Source organism: Pongo abelii, chromosome 19, assembly GCF_028885655.2.
Source record: "Pongo abelii isolate AG06213 chromosome 19, NHGRI_mPonAbe1-v2.0_pri, whole genome shotgun sequence".
In the NCBI taxonomy this organism is placed as follows: domain Eukaryota; kingdom Metazoa; phylum Chordata; class Mammalia; order Primates; family Hominidae; genus Pongo; species Pongo abelii.
Window position 1 is genome coordinate 31,589,658 of NC_072004.2, and position 19,916 is coordinate 31,609,573.

Here is a 19,916-nt window from a genome sequence, read left to right on the forward strand (position 1 = left end):
GCCTCAATTCCTCTCCTTTGAAATCAGCCTCCAGTTGTGTCTTGTGGAGATTCCAGCACACAGCTGCCCCTTCCTTCCTTTCCTCCTTCACGCTCCTAGCTATGACCCAATGTGCGTATTCCACAGGTGAACAGAGGACATGTTTGGGTGAGATGGTTTAATGAAAGCAGAGATTTAAATGATACAGCCATAAATCAGGAACACTAGACTAACAAGCAAACAGAAATTAAAACAAGATGTCTGTTGCATGTGGGGCCGTACAACAGCAAAGAGGAAGGGAGGGAAGAAGGGGCAATGGTCCCTGGCATTATACATACACACAAGTTCAGGCCAAGGAGCTCCTGGATATTACTTCACTGACAGCTCATCCACCCGTTACAGCTTCACAAAAAGCCCTGACCCAAACTCACCATGCCTTATTCTCATGAAGACCCTCAAAACTCACAACAGTGTCACACAAAGGTGTGATTCTGGACCTCTGAGAAAACAGGGATTTTTTTCTTCTTAGCAGACTGCAAAACACTTCAGATCTTTGAGTGGGCTGTCTTCCCTGCACCCTTAACCTCCATAACTGCACACAAGATGACCACACGCACCTTCTCCATCTGCACTGAGGTTCTCGTACGAGTCCCAGCATATCAGTGGGTCTGTTGTGTTGTAGTCCACAATCACACTGTGGTCGTTGTACAAGTGTTCGGACCCTGCACAGGGCACAGGCAGCAACATTAGTCCCAGTGAAACCCATCACCTCCATCCACTGGACTCCACCATAAGGACAGGTGAGCAGCCTGACTTGAGCAGGAGAGAGAAGCCACTCCATCCTCCACCCTCCTGCCAGGAGCCACGACACTAATCAGAGACTGTGGAGGATTTTCCACAGATAGAACCATAGTTAAAACCACGAGGGGAAAGGGATAAGTAAGCACTGATTTTTCATCCACGGTGTCCCAGGCTTGGACACTTCTGCAAAACAGGAGTCTTCAGACCACCTCACTGATGAGGACACAGAGGCCCGATAAGCTGTCTCTGAGCCTCAGAGCCCACAGATTTGAATCCAGGCTCCAGGCTCTCAGATCCACACTCCTCCCTTCAAGTCTTTTTAGGAACACCAAGGGGATTTTTAACACACAAGCCATGTATTTAAAGGTTTTTGCCTAAATCTATGACAATGAACATAGAAAAAGCATGATTATTTACATAGCTATTAAAAAGGGAAACAAAACTCCCATGGATGTGGATCTTGGTGATGGATCTGGACAATTCACCTTGATGATAAAGGGACTGGTTTCTTTTGAAATATATTTTTTAGGGAAAAAATTTGTTTTGCACATAATACTTGCAGCCTACTATACTTCTAATTCTCTTTTTAAAATGCTGGTTACTTAATGAAGAAATCATGATGGAAATTTAAAAATTCCTTGAAATGAATGATAATAGTGACACAAGTTATCAAAACCTCTGGGATACAGCAAAGCCAGTGCTAAGAGAAAAGTTTATAGCACTAAATGCCTACATCAAAAAGTCTGAAAGATTACATATTGACAACCTAACGTCAAACCTCAAGGAACTAGAGAAGTAAGAATAAACTAAACACAAAGCTAGTAGAAGAAAATAAAAAACAAAAATCAGTGCAGAACTAAATGAAATTCAAACAAAATACAAAAGATCAATGAAACAAAAAGCTGGTATTTTTAAAAGATAAACAAAATTGATAGACCATTAGCTAGATTAACCAAGAAGAGAGAAGATTCAAATAAATTCAATTAGAAATGAAACTTGAAACATTACAACCAGCACGAAAGATCATTCAAGACTACTATGAACACCTTTATGTATATGAACTAGAAAACTGAGAGAAAATTGGTCAATTCCTGACACAGACAACCCTCCTCGATTAAATCAGGAAGAAACGGAAACCCTGAACAGACTAGTAACAAGCAGTGAAAATGAATCAATAATTTTTTTTAATGCCAATAAAAAAGAGCCCAGGGCCAGATGGGTTCACAGCTGAATTCTACCATCCATTCAAAGAAGAATTGGTGCCAACCCTACTGAACAATTCCAAAGACTGAGAAAGAGGAATTGTCCCTAACTAACTCATTCTATGAAGCCAGTATCAGCCTGATACCAAAACTGGGAAAGAATATAAAACACACACACAAACACAAAAAGAAATCACAGACAAATATCCCTGATGAACATAGATGCAAAAATCTTCAACAAAATACTAGCTAACTGAATCTAACAGCACATTAAAAAGATAATACACCATGATCAAGTGGATTTCATCCCAGGAAAGCAGGGATGATTTAACACATAGAAGTCAATAAATGTGATACACCATACAAACAGAATTAAAAACAAAAACCATATGTCATTTCAGTAGATGCGAAAAAGGCATTCGATAAAATCTAGCATCCCTTTATGATAAAAACACTCAACAAACTAGGCAGAGAAGGGACTTACCTCAAAATAATAAAAGCCATGTATGACAAACCCACAGCCAATGTCATGCTGAATGGGGAAAGGTGGAAAGCATTCCCCCTGAGAAGTGGAACAAGACAAGGATGCCTACTTTCACCACTTCTATTCAACATAGTACTGGAATAGTACTGCCAGAGCAATCAGCTAAGAGAAAGAAATAAAGGGCACCTAAATTGGAAAAGAGGAATTAAAACTGTTGCTATTTGCCAATGATATGATCATATACCTAGAAAACACTAAAGACTCCTCCAAAAGACTTCTAGATTTGATAAACGAATTCAGTAAAGTATCAGGTTTCAAAATCAATGTACACATATCAGTAGCACTGCTATACACCAACAATGACCAAACTGACAATCAAATTAAGAACTCAATTCTATTTAAGACAGCTAAAAAAAAAAAAAAAACTAGAAATATACTTAATCAAAAGGTGAAAGATCCATACAAGGAGAACTACAAAACACTGCTGAAAGAAATCAGAAATGGCACAAACAAGTGGAAACACATCCCATGCTCATGGATTGGAAGGATCAATATACTGAAAATGACCATACTGTCCAAAGCAATCTACAGATTCAATGCAATTCCTATCAAAATACTAACATCACTTTTCACAAAACTAGAAAAAAAAAATCCTAAAATTCATATGGAACCAAAAAGGGGCCCAAATGGCCAAAGCAATCCTAAAAACAAAACAAAACAAAAATCTGGAGGCATCATATTATTGGATTTCAAACTATACTAAAAGGCTATAGTTACCAAAACATCATGGTATAAAAGTAGACACACAGATCAATGGAACAGAATAGAGAATCCAGAAATACAACTGACTACAACCGATTGATCTTCAACAAAGCATACAAAAACATAAACTGGGGAAAGAATACCCTATTTAACAAACGGTGCTGGGAAAACTGGCTAGCCACATGTAGAAGAATAAGACTGGATCCCCATTTCTCACCTTATATTATAAAAATCAACTCAAGATGGATCCAAGATTTAAATCTAAGACCTGAAACCATAAAAAGTCTAGAAGACAACCTAGGAAAAACTCTTCTGGGCATTTGCTTAGGCAAATAATCCATGACTAAGACCCCAAAAGCAAATGCAACAGAACAAAAATAAGTAAATGGGACCTAATTAAACCAAAAATCTTCTGTACCACAAAAGAAATAATCATCAGAGTAAACAGAACCCACGGAGTGAGAGAGAATATTTGCAAACTATGCATCTGACAAAGAGCTAATATCCAAAATCTGCAAGGAACTCGAACAAATCCTCAACAAAAATAAATAATCTCATCAAAAAGTGGGCAAATGATATGAACAGACATTTTTCAAAAGATATACAAATGACCAACAAAACACACGAAAAAATGCTAAACATCACTAACCACCAGGGAAATGCAAATTAAAACCACAATGCAATACCACCTTACTCCTACAAGAACGGCCAGTCATGCCCAAGGCTCTCCTGGCTGAGTGGCTGTGAGCAAGTCACGCCACTTCTGGGGCTTACTGACACAAGTGGGCCTTCTTGTTCCACTATCCAATATCCTGAATTTAAATAAAATTAATCACAGAAATCTCCAAATATGCACAAAGGCAGGAGACTAGTACTACAGCCCCAGTGTAGCCATCATGCACCTTTCACCAGTGTCAACAAGGACCTCCCCGTATTCCACCAAGCTACCCACCTTGAATCTTCTCAGGCGTGGCAGAGAAGACTAATTCAACCTTCCCATAGTCAGGAAAACGGTCATCTGAAGAAAACAATGTGTTTTAACACATTTGTGGAGATGATTAACTGGAAAAGGATGGGCTGACTTTGTCCTTTATTCCAACCAGTGCAGCACCACTCGCAAATCTGCAATAAAGACGCCCCATGATACAGAAAGTACAGGCAGTTTCATTGGTTATCCATAATTTTTTTCCCCCAAAGATCAATGATCACTTTCTCCCGATTTGGGAACAATTTTGTCAGTAGGCTGAATTTTGGAAAGAGGGTAGAGAGGATAGTGAAAGAATCAACCAAGGAGATTCAACCACAGCTGCCCACAAGCACAGGGCTGCCAGCTCCGCGCCTCACCTTTGCTGGCATTGTCCAGATCCTCCTTCCCAAATACCAGCCCGTAGCCCTGCACAGCCCCAGTGTGAAACTGCAGGTGGAAAATGACATCACGGGTGGCCGAGCGGTACTTCTTGTGGTAGCATTTCACCTGGGTTAGAGAGACAAAACAAAACAAAACAAAGCAGCTGCAGCGGGGACACATGCTCCTGGCAAGGAACACACTCTGCGGAGGCCAGCACAGCAGGGCCTCCCCTCTGGACTCTGGCTGGGAGTTCACGCTTTGGAGTGGAACTTCAGCCCTGGGGGACAGGCGCCTGCAGACAGCTGGGGTGCAGGCAGAGGCACCACACTGCTGCTGCTGGGTGCGGGGCTCCACTGGAGGCTTCAATGTGTTCCCTGTGCTGCTCCTGTGGAACCACAGCTCTGAACACCACTATCGCTAGTCCTCAGAGAGGCCACCTGACCCTTTCAGACCACCTGAATGTGCCCTGTTTTGGAACACATCTGAAAAATGGAATTCCATGGTCTCTTTTTTCTAGACTTTAACAACTGATTGTGATAGCTTTTCTTTGATCTCAATGCTCCATGTTGCAACTTAAAGCTTTTTGTTTTCCAAAAAGAAGCAGCTGGTCATTACTGTGTGTACTATCCTAAATGATTATGTGCATGCTGTAATTTAGAGACAGAGACACAAAGAAGGAGGAAGGGAGAGAGGGAGACAGAGAGGGTGTTGGCATTTAGCTTCCCATGCCTGACTGTCCAGAGGTCCTGTCAGGGGTCATGTGAGACAAGTGTTCAGAATCACCCTGATGTGATTTGAACTCAAGCTAGGGTTCATGAGGTCCCCAGGGTGCAGCTCAAGTACCCTAAATGATTGTGCCAATGAGCCAAAGGGTAGAGCCCCTCCTTGCAGATGCCTGGCATGTGGGGAACGGTGGGCAGAGCAGGCGCCTGAGTGTCCCGACCTGCCTTTATAACTGGGGCCCCCCTGCTTCTTGTGACCGTGCGCAGCACTGGCATCATTGGGAGGGTTCTCAGGCCACAGCTGGGAGAGCTGCAGGGACAGGGACACCCCTCACTCAGAGATCAGGGGCAGGACCACCAGGTAGTGGCACTTTCCCAAATCCCCAGAAGGTCGAAGGCCCTGGACAGGCTAGATTCCGCTCTCAGACCAAACCGTGCACAGGCGGGCACCTCCCCCACCCCGAGGCTGAGGGGTGGTGACTAGCAGAGACAGCCACGTTCCCGTAAAAGAGACTTTTCTTGGAGAGAGATGGCTTTAAAATATCACATGCCTCACAACAGTAAATGAGAAGCCACCGCAGCAGATATGATCCAGACCAGCACGCAGGAGAACGTGGCAGGGAGGGCTCTGTCTTCCCTAACCAGATGAACGTCCACCAGAGGAACAAAAGACCCAGAAGCCCAGCCAAGGAGGCAGGGAGCAGTGACTCCAGGCAGACCCAGAAGATGTTTACCCTTGTGCTATCTACAAGGAAAGGGACGGGTAAACAAACCAAAAAATATAATTAAGACTGTAGAAGGATGTTCCCTGTTGACAAACATGACTGGGTCTCCCTTGTATGGCCTGGCGCTAGCCAGGGGTGCCGTAAACATGGGGCTCAGACTCAGGCCTGGCCTCCAGGGGCCCAGGAACCAGGGTGTTTGCAAGTAGAGATAACTGGCATTGTGAAGAAATGTTGCCTCAATTTGCTTTCCAACAGCCAATGGCACATTGGCCACAAATCTACCACCTCTGTCTGAGACTGTCTGACTTCTCAGCAAGACTCAATCAAAGGCTGCCCTTGCAGGGATCCTTCCAGGATGTTCTGAGACTATCTGGGTCCCTCCTTTGAGCTCCGCATGCCCCACACTCAGTACACTGACCACCCCTCAAATGCTTCAACCTGGGGCATATTGTAGAGATCCCCAGAGGGAGGTCCTTCTGGCCAAGGGTAAATCCACACATGCGTCCCCACTGCTAAGGATGATAGCACCCACCTCTCCCTGTCTGCCTTCTTCCCACTGGTGCCTTGCAAACGGGGAGTGAAAAGTGGTTAGGGAAGGGAAAAGGAAAAGAGAGGCCCCAATTCAAGCCAGTCTTGCTCTCAAATTTTATAAATATTTAAGGGAACCAGAGATTTAAAAAAATAAAAACAACAACAGGATGTCAGCTGATAGCTCACGCAGCCTGTGCTGACATGGGCACCAACATCTGCCCACAGGAGTCAGGAAATTCCTCAGGAGGCAGCTGTGGGCTCGGTCCTGGCAGGCAGGGAGTGTCCTGGGTGAAAACAGAGGGAGCTGTGGGCTCCAGTACAGGCCGCATAAGGGGCACAGTGGAATCTCCCCAACCGCAGCTCACTGTGCCCCTCCCGTCAGTACCGCCCCGCCCAGCGCAGGGCCTCCTTCCAGGCCAGGTCCTGCCCTCCCTCTTCAGGAATCCAGGATGCTCCCCCAGGTCCCCCCACTGCTCCTCATAGCAGCTACACACAAACACACTGCACCTCCCGCAGCAATCCCAGCTCCCTCCACATACCAGAAGGGAGGAGAAGGCAGGCCATGGTGCCCAGGAGGTACAGAGCGGCGGGAGATGGGAATTGGCCTGTCCCAAACAGGTTCCTCTCCAGGCCCCATATGATTCTCCTGTAAGATTCCTATTTTTCACAGCACAAGCTTTCAAATACTCCTAAGGCTCCACAGTGAAAGAAACAGCGGTCTATCCCACTGGCAGAGAACAACTGCTGCCTGAAATCATGTGGCCCTCCCTTCAGGGGTTTCTCTGTGTATTTTAATGCTAACTTTGTTTGCTGGCTTGAGATCCTAACGGCCTCATCATACACACTCCCTGTTTCATATTAAATCTCTTTCCTCTTGATTAAGGGAGGTAAACACCACCCCCTCCAGTCCCCCTGACCAAATCATGAACTGACTCCGGCTTCTTCTGAAAGACACGGAAAATCACAGGATTTTCCCTAACTCGGGGCTCCCAGCAACCACCATCAACACAGCAGGTCAGATCTTGAGACAAAATCCACTCACCAACCAGGAGCCCTCCATAGTGTGCAATAATTATGCGTTATCTACAAGAACAAATCTTTTTAGGACCGATGGCAAGAGCTCAGAATTATGCTTGTAATACTTAACAGAAAGAACAATCAACATGGTACTTGGTACGAGGGCCCCCAAATGCCTCCCTTTAAGATATAATAGTAATGCAAACATTTCGTAAAGATTAGAGTGATTCAAGTCTATAATTTTCTCTTCATCCCTCCGGCTTTAAGTTTATTTACCTGGGTCTCCCCAGAGTGTTTCTAGAATATGTTGATCCTTTGCCTTCAGATTTTAGAATATCTGCATTTAAAATAACAACTCAAAGATGTGCAGTCACGATTTGGTAGCATAGAAAAACGAAATAAGAAATAGCAAGCACTGCAACGAAGGCTGCGCATGGCCTGTCACCATGCTATCATAGAGCCAACCACAAAAGTACGTGGGTGTGATGCCAACATCACAAATCACTGGGAGCACTCAGATCTTCAGAATGTTGTAGCCTCTTTAGACTTTAAATTCTCTGACTGCAAAATGAGTATTATGATATTGACCTGGCTATGTTGTTATAAAGATTAAATTAGCACTACATATTAATATAATTCATAAATCCAATAATGATATGCTATATTTATATGAATATATTATTTAAAGGGCATAAGCTTCTAGAGAGAGGGCACTTGGTACTCAAAAACATATAGGGTGAATGATGATCTCAGTGGGAAGGCCTGTAAGCACTCTTGCTTTCTTTTAGTCTGATGAGGCAATTCAGAAACCATCGCAAAAATTTATTTTCTAATAGTGGTGTAAAAATATGCCTGTGCCGGGCCGGGCGCGGTGGCTCACGTCTGTAATCCCAGCACTTTGGGAGGCAGAGGCGGGCGGATCACAAGGTCAGGAGATCGACACCATCCTGGCTAACATGGTGAAACCCCGTCTTTACTAAAAAAATACAAAAAGTTAGCTGGGCATGGTGGCCGGTGCCTGTAGTCCCAGCTACTCGGGAGGCTGAGGCAGAAGAATGGCATGAACCCGGGAGGTGGAGCTTGCAGTGAGCCAAGATTGCACCACTGTACTCCAGCCTGGGCGACAGAGCGAGACTCCGTCTCAAAAAATAAAAATAAAAATAAAAATATGCCTGTGCCCTTGACTGGACTGGACAAGTTGCTGGTGACCAGGAACAGAGCCCTGCCTGGACCTCATTTGCTCCTGGAGTACACCAAGTCGAAGGCAGACACGTGGAATTCTCAAAGAAGTTATCCATCAATCCAGTGTTTAAAGACGCTGATGACTTGCTTAACTTTAGGCCACATAAGTGTATTTTTATTTCAAACTCTCCATCAACAAGAGAAAAAGCACCTTATACCAAGAGGGTCAAGGCTTAAGGTATCAGCCCCAGGAATGCCAGTCCCCAATTCAGAAGTCAGCCCTCAGGTTCCTATACTCCCCCAATGCCAGTCGTTGCTGGGCAGCTCCTATTCAGATCTGCTTCCCCTAAATTTACTAAGCAAAAGAGCAGAACCCTCAAAGCATCCCTAACAGAAAAGAGTAGCGTTCTCACTCAACGCTCCACTGGTGGCCCAGGCAACTGTCTACGTAGGCCTCAAGGAATCTGTGAACTCAGAGAATGAGTTACAGCCACATATTTGGAGGGTAGAAAGTTAGATAGCTAAGCCCCATAGGTCAAAGACTTAAGTCAGGTAGGGCCAAAACTAAACCATGATTTCTTCGCTTGGAGCCGAAAATGATTTCAGATGTTCGCAATATTGTAATTCATGACCTAAAGCAATTGAAAGGTGGGTAAATACTGGCTGCAAGTGAAAACACAACCAAGTCCACTATGCTGAGACGACAGCATGGATTAAGACGCAGCCCAGTCTAAAAGCGAGAGGAAAAGACAATCACAAAATAATGCTGTGATGTGTCCAACAGAGATCTGTAGAAACCTCTCCTGGGGCAGAGTCTCAGGAGAACACTTTCATTTTCCCTGGCCTTATGTAAGTGCCCTTGGTAAGAAACAACCAGCAACAGCACTGTTTGTTTGTGAAAACTTCTTGAGCAGGCAACACCTTTGTTTACAAGTCGGGTCACCGGAGCAAGGTTCTAGAGCCAGCAACCATGAACACAAAATTCAAGTGGCCGTGGATTTGCCCAAGCAGGGGGAGCAAGACGAAGCATGTGTTTACAAACTCTGGACCTGAGAGCCGAGATCAGGGAGGGAGCAAGCCGGATCAGGCCCCTGGAGCCCTGCCAGACTCCTGATGGGCCCGCATGAATTCCTGAACAGGGTTACACAAGGCCTCGGCTGCCCTCTCCATGGCACTGCCCGACAATGCCATATTTACTAAACCTCTTGAGGTTCTGCCCTTTTGAAAGGAGCAGGCTTAAGAATCTGACTTTTGGCGAAAAGCACGTTGCAAAGATGGGACGGGTCAGGTGTGCAACTGGGAGGGGCTGAGCAGGGATGGGCTGGCTGTGTCGAGGCGAAGGCAGACGGCGAGTCACGGTCAGCTTTGCTGTTGCCTGCAGCAGCTCCACCTGCTAGTAACTGAGTCCAGGGAGTGGCAAGTGGGGCTCTGTTTTCCCAAGTCACTTTCTGCAGTTAGACTTGACTCTGGCCCTTCCTTCTCTGTGAACGTGATGACTGTGATCTTTGCCAGTAAGTCCCAGTGCAGAGGCCCTCATGAGGAAAGCCAGGCAGATGTCCCCGCAGGCAAGGCAGACACCAGAACCACGGAGGGGAAAACTCAAAGAGGACAAGAGGCCTTTCGAAGGAGGAGGATGAAGGATGGCTAGCCCGCCTGGGAAGCCACTTTCCGCCTTCAAAAGTACACAGACAGCCTCAGAAAACACCCAGACTGAGAGCACCAAGACATCTGCAGTCTTCAGGGTATAAATCTATGCACATGCTTTCTGCTCCTTAGGATCCTCTCCAAGCCATGACTGTTGCCAAAAGAAATAAAACCACCTGCGTATCTGAACTTTACACAGAAAAGGCCCTGTAACTTCTTCCCCCACTGCAGCCTTCTCAACTTAAGGTGTGCTCAGTGAACCTGCAGCAGGGCATGTCAAGCAGTCACAGGGAAAAACTGAATGAAGGGCAAAGTGAAGGCGGCGTGGGCATCCTGTGCTGAGCATGGCAGAGTGGGTCACTGGAAGGTGGGAAGAGGCTGGAGAGGATGAATCCGGTGCTACTCCTGCACTGCACACCCTCAGAACACCCAGAAGAAGCGTGAACAGGAGGAGGGGATGGCTCCCGCTCCTCTCTAGGGATGCTTTGCCAATAATGAGAAACGTGCAACCACATTTTTTTCTTCCTGTGTTGTTCCCTTAGATCGTTTTCAGAGGGAGTCAACAGCACTGAGATTTCTGGGCTTTGGCAAAAGATGCACTCCCGACTCTGATGGGAGCACTGGCAGTGACACCCTGGGCTTCTACTCTCCAGGTCGACCACAGATGTGAGCTCTGCTGTGAAGCCATGCCTTCTCTGACACGCTGGAAATCGTCTCTCCCACCTAACCTTCAGTTCTTGCCACGGCACACCTTCTGCCATGCTCAGTTCCACCTGCCCTAGCTATCTGCATGCTCATCTCCCTGGAGGACCCAGACTCCCGGGAGCAGGAGCCCTGCACTGCCCACTCTCATGTCCACCACATCCTCTCATGCAGGCCGCACGCTGAACGTGCTCAGGATAAAGGCTGTTGACAAACCACAGCCACATGGACCGGGCTGTCAATGGCACCTGACTGCACTAGTAATCTTACTAAACTTTCTAAGAGAGGTTTATTTAATAAACAGAGTTGTCACAGGCTGAATGGTGTCCCTCTAAAATCCATAGGTTGAAGGTCTCAGCACTTCAGCATAGGGCTGTGTTTGGAGATGGGGTCTTCACAAAGGTAAATTAAAATGAGGTCGTTAGGCTGGGCCCGAATGAATGATAACTGGTGTCCTTGTAAGAAGAAGAGATGAGGACACAGACACACAGAGGGAAGCCCAGGTGAGGACACAGGGAGAAGACAGCCACCTCCAGGTCAAGGAGAGAGGCCTCAGGAGAAACCACCCTGCCCACACCTGGATCTCAGGCTCCCAGCCTCCAGGACTGTGGGAGAATCACCTCTGCTGTTTAAGCTGAGACCAAACGGTGAAGCCTGAGTTGAGCGATCAGGGCCAGGGTGGGTGGACAGTGCTGGATCAGCAGGGCTTGGGGACAGAATGGCAGGATCAGCTGGGGCAGCATGAGGCGGCTGGCGGGTTCTAGTGGCCTGAGGGACACACAGTCTGAATGCCAAGCAGGTTAGAGCCAGCAACAGGTAGAGGACCAGGAGGAGATGTCAGGCTGGAGAACGCCAGCCCACGGTGGCCTGGAGGCCAGTGGGAAGACTCCCAAGGGCTGCAGGTGGGACGCTGAGGAAAGGAGGCCACCGCCTCCTTCACCCACTCATGGCCCCTCTCCACCCCGCCCCACCCTGTTCCTGGGCCTGCCTCAGTTATCAAGTGCAAAACCCACACCTCCACCACACACCTTCCAAGTCCCACCCATGCCACTCACTCAAAGCCTCATTCCAACTGCTACAACAGAGATGCATGTAATGTCTACTCAGACCACACGCTTGGACTGCGGTGCCCACTACAGGGTGGGACAGGATAGGACGCAGCACCGTGGGGAGAGGGCCTGTGGGGTGGGTGGGGTGCTGGGGGTTCTTCCAGAGGGAAGAGGCAGTGGCTGCCCCAAAGACTAAGCCACAGTCTGGTCTGATAGAGGAAAGTGACCTGGTGATGCCACAGGGTCACATCGATGCCGTTTCATCCTCCGCCAGGTGCTGTCCTGAGAGACTTATGCGACTGAGTACATTTAATCCTCACAAACCCTAAGTATGGTCTTCACTGGGAAGAGGTCTAACATTTCCCAAAACAAAATATGCAAATATGTAAGCCCTACAAAATCTCGTTTCAACCTTCCAAGACAACGACTTTCCTTGCAAGACAGACATCCTAACAACAGCATCAGCCTCTGTGGGTGCCTCAAGACTGGGATGCTGCATCTCTGTTTGTATAATAACACCCCTTCCAACCTGGAGCCAACTCACAGGACACTTCCATCTGAGTCCTCCTGTGACCTCTCCCACCCCGTCTCATCAAGGCCTCTGTGGGCTACACAGTAGCAGCAGGTTCCCTCCTGCCAGAAAGCCCATGTCCCCAACAGGATCCCTAGGGCAAAAACTTCACTCATGGGCCTAGAGCCAAGCACAGGGACTCAAAAAGCACAAAACATTCAAAAAAAAGACTACTGGATGAATGACAGTAGGAAGAAGGGGCCACAGAAAATAATGAGGAGGAAGGAGGGAGGGAGCAGGGAGGAGGAAAAGGAAGAAGGGCAAGAGGAGGAGGGAGAAATTTGTAAAGGTGGGGTGGGAGAGAAGAAAGGGGAGAAAGGAGGAGGAGGAGGCAGGTGGAGGAGGAGGTAGCTGGAAGAGAGGAGAGGAGCCAGGCACTTCCCAGGAGACTGCCCCACCCGCCTGGTCTCAGGAAGACCCTGCAGTTACCAGCCCATAAACAGCCCAGGGGAGAGGGTTGTCCCATGCTCTTGGTGGAGGGTAGGGGGGAAGCCACATCTTAGCCTCAGGGTCACCCTCCATGACTGAGTTGTTCAGCTGCCTCCCATGAGTCATCTTAAAGGGACTGGGTCATGGGGCCATAACTACTCATCACTGAAGATCTGGTTTGGGGAGCACCCGCCCTTGAGATGCTGCCTCCCAGGGCAGGTAGAACACTATGCAAACAAGATGAGGGCGGGTGCAAATCCTACCAGCATCGCCCCCAGCCTCTCTTGGCCTACTATTTTTTTTTTTTTTTTCTGAGACGGAGTCTCGCTCTGTCGCCCAGGCTGGAGTGCAGTGGCGCAATTTTGGCTCACTGCAAGCTCTGCCTCCTGGGTTCATGCCATTCTCCTGCCTCAGCCTCCTGAGTAGCTGGGACTACAGGCGCGCGCCACCATGCCCGGCTAATTTTTTGTATTTTTAGTAGACATGGGGTTTCACCGTGTCAGCCAGGATGGTCTCGATCTCCTGACCTCGTGATCCACCCACCTCAGCGTCCCAAAGTGCTGGAATTACAGGCATGAGCCACTGCACCCAGCCCGGCCTCTTCTTTAAAGCTGGAACACTGGACCCAGTTCCAGAGTGGGTGGAGGAGTAAAGTGCTGAACATAGCCGGTGCTCAATAAAGACTCAGGCCCTTTGTCCAACAATCCCAGGAAGTGTCCTGGGAGAAGTAGCCTCCAGGGTGAAGTCTCCTAGGAAACAAGCCCAGGGCTGCCTTCTGGACCACAGGATGTGAGAGAACACCAGAGCGGATGTCTCTCTCCCCTCCTGGTCCTCCCTCTCACTTCCAACCACAGGGATGCTGCACCATCGCTGCAGCACAGCACCGCTGAGGACAGACTTCCAGCCCAGGTCCTCCTCCTTAGGACAGTAGAACAGAGAGCTAAGGAAACGCGTCTATAAAAACGTATGACGCACCCCAAACCTCAGCTTTCTTGCCTATGAAATGGGAGGCAAGATGTTTATAAAGTGCTTACTCAATGCCTTGAAAAGGGCTGGGCCCGGCTGTTGTTCCAGATCTGCCTTCCAGGCCTGAAGAACCCCTCAATTAGGTGGTGAGCATGTGAAACAGGACAGAACTGGAGGCCCCAGAGGGACCCCGCTGGCATGGATGGGTTTAGACGGTCTCCACCTTCAATCCTCTCCACTTTCGATCCTCGCTGATTTGATTTTTGTAAGAATTCAGGACCAGCAAGGTAGGGAGTTCACCACCCACTAAGCTAAGATTTTAAAATCTAGGGGTTACGGGGAAATTAATGAATATCCTCAAAAACATTGTACAGGGCATTTATAATACAATGAAAAGCTAATTCTCAATTCACCCTACTGCCTTATAGAAGTGGGTCTTCCAAGGCCATGAAATCTTTACATTCTATGATTCTATGCATGCTGAAAGTCATATATATGCCTTAAAAGCTTACCTTATTTCAGATAAAAAACTTTCGTAAAATTATTTTAAATGTATGAATTGTCTGTATTCAAGAAAGATAAAAGGCAAAAATGTAATTATGTAATGGCTAATCTCCTCCAAGAACCAACACACCCAAGAGTCAAAATTATCTGGAGAAATCATTGTTTTGACCATTAATCAAGCTGTAATTGCACCAGCTGTATTTCACACTTCGGCTATTAATGATACTTAAATATTCTATTTCTGCACCCACACTCTGGGAGGCCTGTGATCATGTGAAGAATGCAAATTATAGTCAGAATACAGGGGTTCTCCGAAGTGAGTGGCCAAGTTAGGACATTAATTTCCAGGTTATATATCTCAAGGGGCTCTAGAATGAAAGAGAATCAAGAATGAAGATTTGTTCCGTCCCTTTAATTAAAATAGTTTTATTCAGAAAGTTAACTAAATGCCTTAAGGCAGTGGTCACCAATCTTTTTGGCACCAGGGACTGGTTTCACAGAAGACAATTTTTCCATGGACTGGTGGAGGATGGTTTCAGGATCAAACTGTTCCGCTCACTTCTTGGCGCCTGCTCAAATTATTACAGGGCTATTCCTAACCATGCACTACTCACCAGACGCTTCAACCGCCTTCTCATCAATCGCCCACATCACTTGAGATGTAAACTATGGCTGAATTATCCGCATCTCCATGCTAACGGCGCCTCAATATTTTTACCCACCTCAGATCATCATTCTCCTAAGGAGTGTGCAACCTAGATGGCTCGCACACACAGTTCACAATAGGGTTCGCACTCCTATGAGAATCTCATGGCACCGCTGATCTGACGGGAGGCTCAGGTGGTCCTGCTCGCTCACTAGGCCCAGTTCCTAACAGGCCACGGACCGATAAGGTCCACGGCCCGGGGGTGGGGGACCCCAGTGTTAAGATAAAAGCTACTTTTCATTCTTCCTACAGGGTACTTTTTTTTGGGGGTGGGGGTTACTTTTTTAACACAGAATCATGATTTCAAGTCATCACCACTGGGAGAGTGGGGACACAGACACATCTGCGGCCACGGCGGGCACTCACCATGACATCTCCCTTCAGAAGCTGGGCCGGCTCGATGATGATGCAGATCCTGCTGGGGTTTTCTGGGCCAACGTTGCTTTGGGATGAAGAAGAAGGCAGATCATTATGCAACTTCATAATTTCGTGGGAAGAATACATGTAGAGAAAAGCAACCCTACAACCAAAAACTCAGAAATTACACAGAATGCCCAATCATCCCAGAATCTAATTCCTGAGAATCTAAATGAATCTAAAAAGGTAAAGAAAGCTCCCAGGCCATGGAGGGTCCTCATAGCATCATCACGGTCAGTGACTGACTTGAAGTGACTAAGGTCCAACTCCAGAGGCCCAAGCTTGGAGACGACCATACAGCCTTAGACGAAGGGGCCCAGGGTGGGCACAGCCACAGTTTCAGTTACAAACTGCGGGTGCAATTCCAGAGTGACATCAGTGCACACAGGGCCCACAGCAAACCCAGAAATGTGACAACAGCTCTTTGTGAGTAGTGAGATTTGTTACCTTTACTGACTTTTCATAAAATGTCTGTCCACATCCAAAAAGACAAAGAAAGCTCAGAAATATATACAAATTTGGGGGATGTGTGGCTACCTTTTGTTTAAAATGCAAAGGAGGCCGGACATGGCTCACGCCTGTAATCCCAGCACTTTGGGAAGCCAAGGCAGGCGGATCACTTGAGGTCAGGAATTTGAGACCAGCCTGGCTAACACAGTGAAACCCCATCTCTACAAAAATACAAAATTTAGCTGGGCATGATGGCAGCTGCCTGTAATCCCAGCTACTCAGGAGGCTGAGGCAGGAGAATCGCTTGAATCTGGGAAGTGGAGGTTGCAGTGAGCAGAGATCGTGCCAGAGCGAGATGCTGTCTCAAAAAAAATAAATAAATAAAAATAAAAAACAAAATGGAAAGGAGCGAGAAAGAAAAACCACAGTAGTGAGAGCCTATCGTAGGACTCTCTCCAATATGCTCACAGTTAACCTTCCCTATTCTTGGGTTCCACATTCATGGACTCAACTGACTGGGGATAGAAAATATTGTGGAAAATAAATAAAAAACAAAAATGCAACCATAAAAAATAATAGAAGTTAAAAAACAATACATTGTAACAACCATTTTCACAGCCTTTACATTGAATTAGGTATTGTTATGTAATCTAGAGATGATTTAAAGTATACAGGAGAATGCTCATGGGTTATATGTAAATACAATGCCAGTTTTTTGTTGTTGTTGTTTTATTTTTTTTGAGACAAAATCTCGCTCTGTCGCCAGGCTAGAGTGCCGTGGCACGATCTCAGCTCACTGCAACCTCTGTGTCTCAGGTTCAAGCAATTCTCCTGTCTCAGCCTCCCAAGTAGCTGGGACTACAGGCACATGCCACCATGCCCAGCTAATTTTTGTATTTTTAGTAGAGATGGGATTTCACCATGTTGGCCAGGATGGTCTCAATCTCTTGACCTCGTGATCCACCCACCTCGGCCTCCCAAAGTGCTGGGATTATAGGCGTGAGCCACCAAGCCTGGCCTTTTTTTTTTTTTTTTTTATTCTTGCTCTGTCCCCTAGCCTGGAGTGCAATGGTGCGATCTCGGCTCACTGCAACCTCTGCCTCCCAGGTACAAGTGATTCTCCTGCCTCCACCTCGAGTAGCTGGGTTTACAGGTGCACAACCCCACAACTGGCTAATTTCTGTATTTTTAGTAGAGACGGGGTTTCACCATGATGGCCAGGGGTTCGGTGGCTCACACCTGTAATCCTGGCACTTTGGGAGGCCAAGACAGGTGGATCACTTGAGGTCAGGAGTTCAAGACAATGCTGTTTTATAAAACACACTTGAACATCCTCGGATTTGGGTAATCAAAGGGGTTCCTGGAATCAATCCCCCTTGAAAACCGAGGTGCCACCATACTCCAAAAAGCAAATGGCCCTCTCTCCCCTCAAAATTCCAGCCCCTGTGTCCTTTAATGGATCCAACTGGTATGACAGCCCAAAGACACTTGTGCAGGGCAGGAGGGAGGGCCGAGGCGTGATGCTGGAGCACATGCCATAAGAGGGTTTTCCCCACTGGACTCTTCTTTGGCTTCTTGGCATTCTTTGACCTGAACCCTCCCACCCTCTTCCTACTAGACAGGCACCTGAGGCTCAGCTGCAATTCCCTGAGCCATCCAGATCCCACAGCAGCAGCAGCAGCAGCAGCAGCAGCACTCACTAGATCCCGGAGGTGTACACAGGCTGCATGGCTTGGTAGAGCTTCAGAAAGGGCTGGCACACTGAAAGAAAGGCACAACTGTCTGTAGAGGCATGACTGGTACAGAACGAACAGGAATTTGGCAATCAGAAAGACAGAAAGGGACGAGGAGACCAGAAGACTGCACCTGCGGCCTTTGAGGTTTGGGAAGGCAGTGCATGGAGCCACAGGGTTGCTGCAGGAAAAGGCCGGACCTGGTCCTAGAAGCCTGCAGAGCAACACAGTTTGACCTTTATCCAAAGGGTGCCAAAGGCTCCTGAATTGAAGCCAGGCTGCTTCAAAACCAACTAGCAGCTTGGCAAGGTCACTCTGGCCATGATGACCCGGGGGACCTGAAGGCATAGATGTACTTCAGAGACAATAGAAACCTCTGAGCAAGTACCTGCATGGGACTGGCGAGGAGGGGCAAGGGTCCTGAATCCCAGCCATGTGCTGTGTGTGCCTGCACGGGATTGGGAAGGAGAGGACAGGGCCCTGACCCTCAGCCATGTGCCATGTGCTCCTGCATGGGACAAGGGAGGAGGGATAGAGCCCTGCTGACCCTCGGCCATATGCTCTGTGCACCGTTGGGGAACTGGGGATGTGGGGACAGGGCCCTGATCCCCAGTCACGTGCTGTGCTCATCTAAGTGGGACAGGGAGGAGGGCTCAGGGCCCTCACCCTCAGCTACATGCTGTGTGCTTTCCTGTGGGGTCATTTTAAAGGAGAAGGAGGAGACGGGCTTGTGAGATGCATCAGGGGAGACTGGGTCACATTCATGCCTCTCTTACTGGGCTTCTTCCATAGCTTGTGACCTCAAGGCCAACTGCACAGCTGACCCACCAGGGCTGCAGCCCAGAAAATGCTTGTCTGCCCGAGTCACTGTGCATATACACAGGGGTATTTCTGATCCCCCTTGCTGGCTGCCAGTCCCTCCCCTGATTAAATAACTTGGCCCAACCACATAAACATGGGGCTCTGACCACTGAAGGGGGACACAGTCAATTGCCAGGGAGGCAGAGGAGCAGACCCTGGGCCCTCTCGGAAGGAAAGCAGAGGCTTATCTAAACTGAGGGGCCCAGGACCAGCTCCAAGTCTGGGCCAGCCAATCGCAGGTGCCATATCATGAAGGACACTCACCTCCACCTGTGTCGAAGTTGGGGGTGCCGTGGAGGATGACAAAATGCAGGAACAGGGGAGAGGCATTCATTTTCACCGATCCGGACGGGAGCCCACTGAGGAACTGAACGTACCTGCAAAACGGACAGCTGGGTTAGACTTCCCAGAAGTATCTTCAGCCCCTGCTGAGAAGGGAACTCAAGGAGAAACATCCTGGCTAGGTCTGGGGCTCTGGGAGAGAACCGGTCCACTGCTCACAGCCTGGGGTTTGTTCTCAGCATGGTGCTGCGCTCACAGGTCTGAGGGCTTCCCACCAGCGCACCAGGCACCAGGCACCAGGCACCAGAGACACCAAGGCATAACCGGCCTCTCGGCTTGAGCATCCCACACCTGAAAGGCCTCTGTGCCTGTCCACTGAACCTATCGCCAGGCAAAGCCAGGCCACAGGCCACAAGCCATCACAATCCCCATTGGTGAGCAGCAGGAAGCAGAGGCCTGGCACACCGGTGGGTGTGTGCTCTGTCACTAGCATTGTACCTAGGGCAGGGTCACGTGACCCAGGCCCAGAACCACTCACTGCACCTGCTGCTTTCTGCTCATACTCGAGAGCCCTAAGAAAAGGCTGGAGTCCATACTCCCCTCGTATCTCGCAGCCTGCCACACCACATCTGATAAGAGGCTCTCCTTCCTGCTGTCCCTCTCTCTTCAGGGCCCAGCTCGAAAGGTGAAGGCCATGTGGGCCGTCAGCCTTTCTGAATTCTAGGCATCAGCCTCATGCTTCCAACACCGACCACACACAACTTCCATGAGCATTTGGTGGTCAAGAGGGAAGCTCCTACACTAGGAGCATCTGACTGCTGAGGTCCTCATGAGGCATGACATGGCAGC

At 48.1% G+C, this 19,916-nt stretch overlaps 1 protein-coding gene across 1 annotated transcript in view; it reads right to left on the bottom strand.

Annotated features, from left to right (window-relative positions):
- LOC129051270 (tensin-3-like) overlaps window positions 1-19,916 on the bottom strand; it is a 252,609-nt gene that overhangs the window by 99,571 nt on the left and 133,122 nt on the right. Inside the window, exons 10-15 of the mRNA XM_063718537.1 lie at window positions 19,050-19,162; window positions 17,892-17,952; window positions 15,691-15,766; window positions 4,573-4,702; window positions 4,181-4,246; window positions 597-701 (exon numbers count right to left, since the gene is read on the bottom strand). Of these exons, the coding sequence (XP_063574607.1) occupies window positions 597-701; window positions 4,181-4,246; window positions 4,573-4,702; window positions 15,691-15,766; window positions 17,892-17,952; window positions 19,050-19,162 (551 nt within the window). The remainder of the gene's footprint in view (window positions 1-596; window positions 702-4,180; window positions 4,247-4,572; window positions 4,703-15,690; window positions 15,767-17,891; window positions 17,953-19,049; window positions 19,163-19,916) is intronic.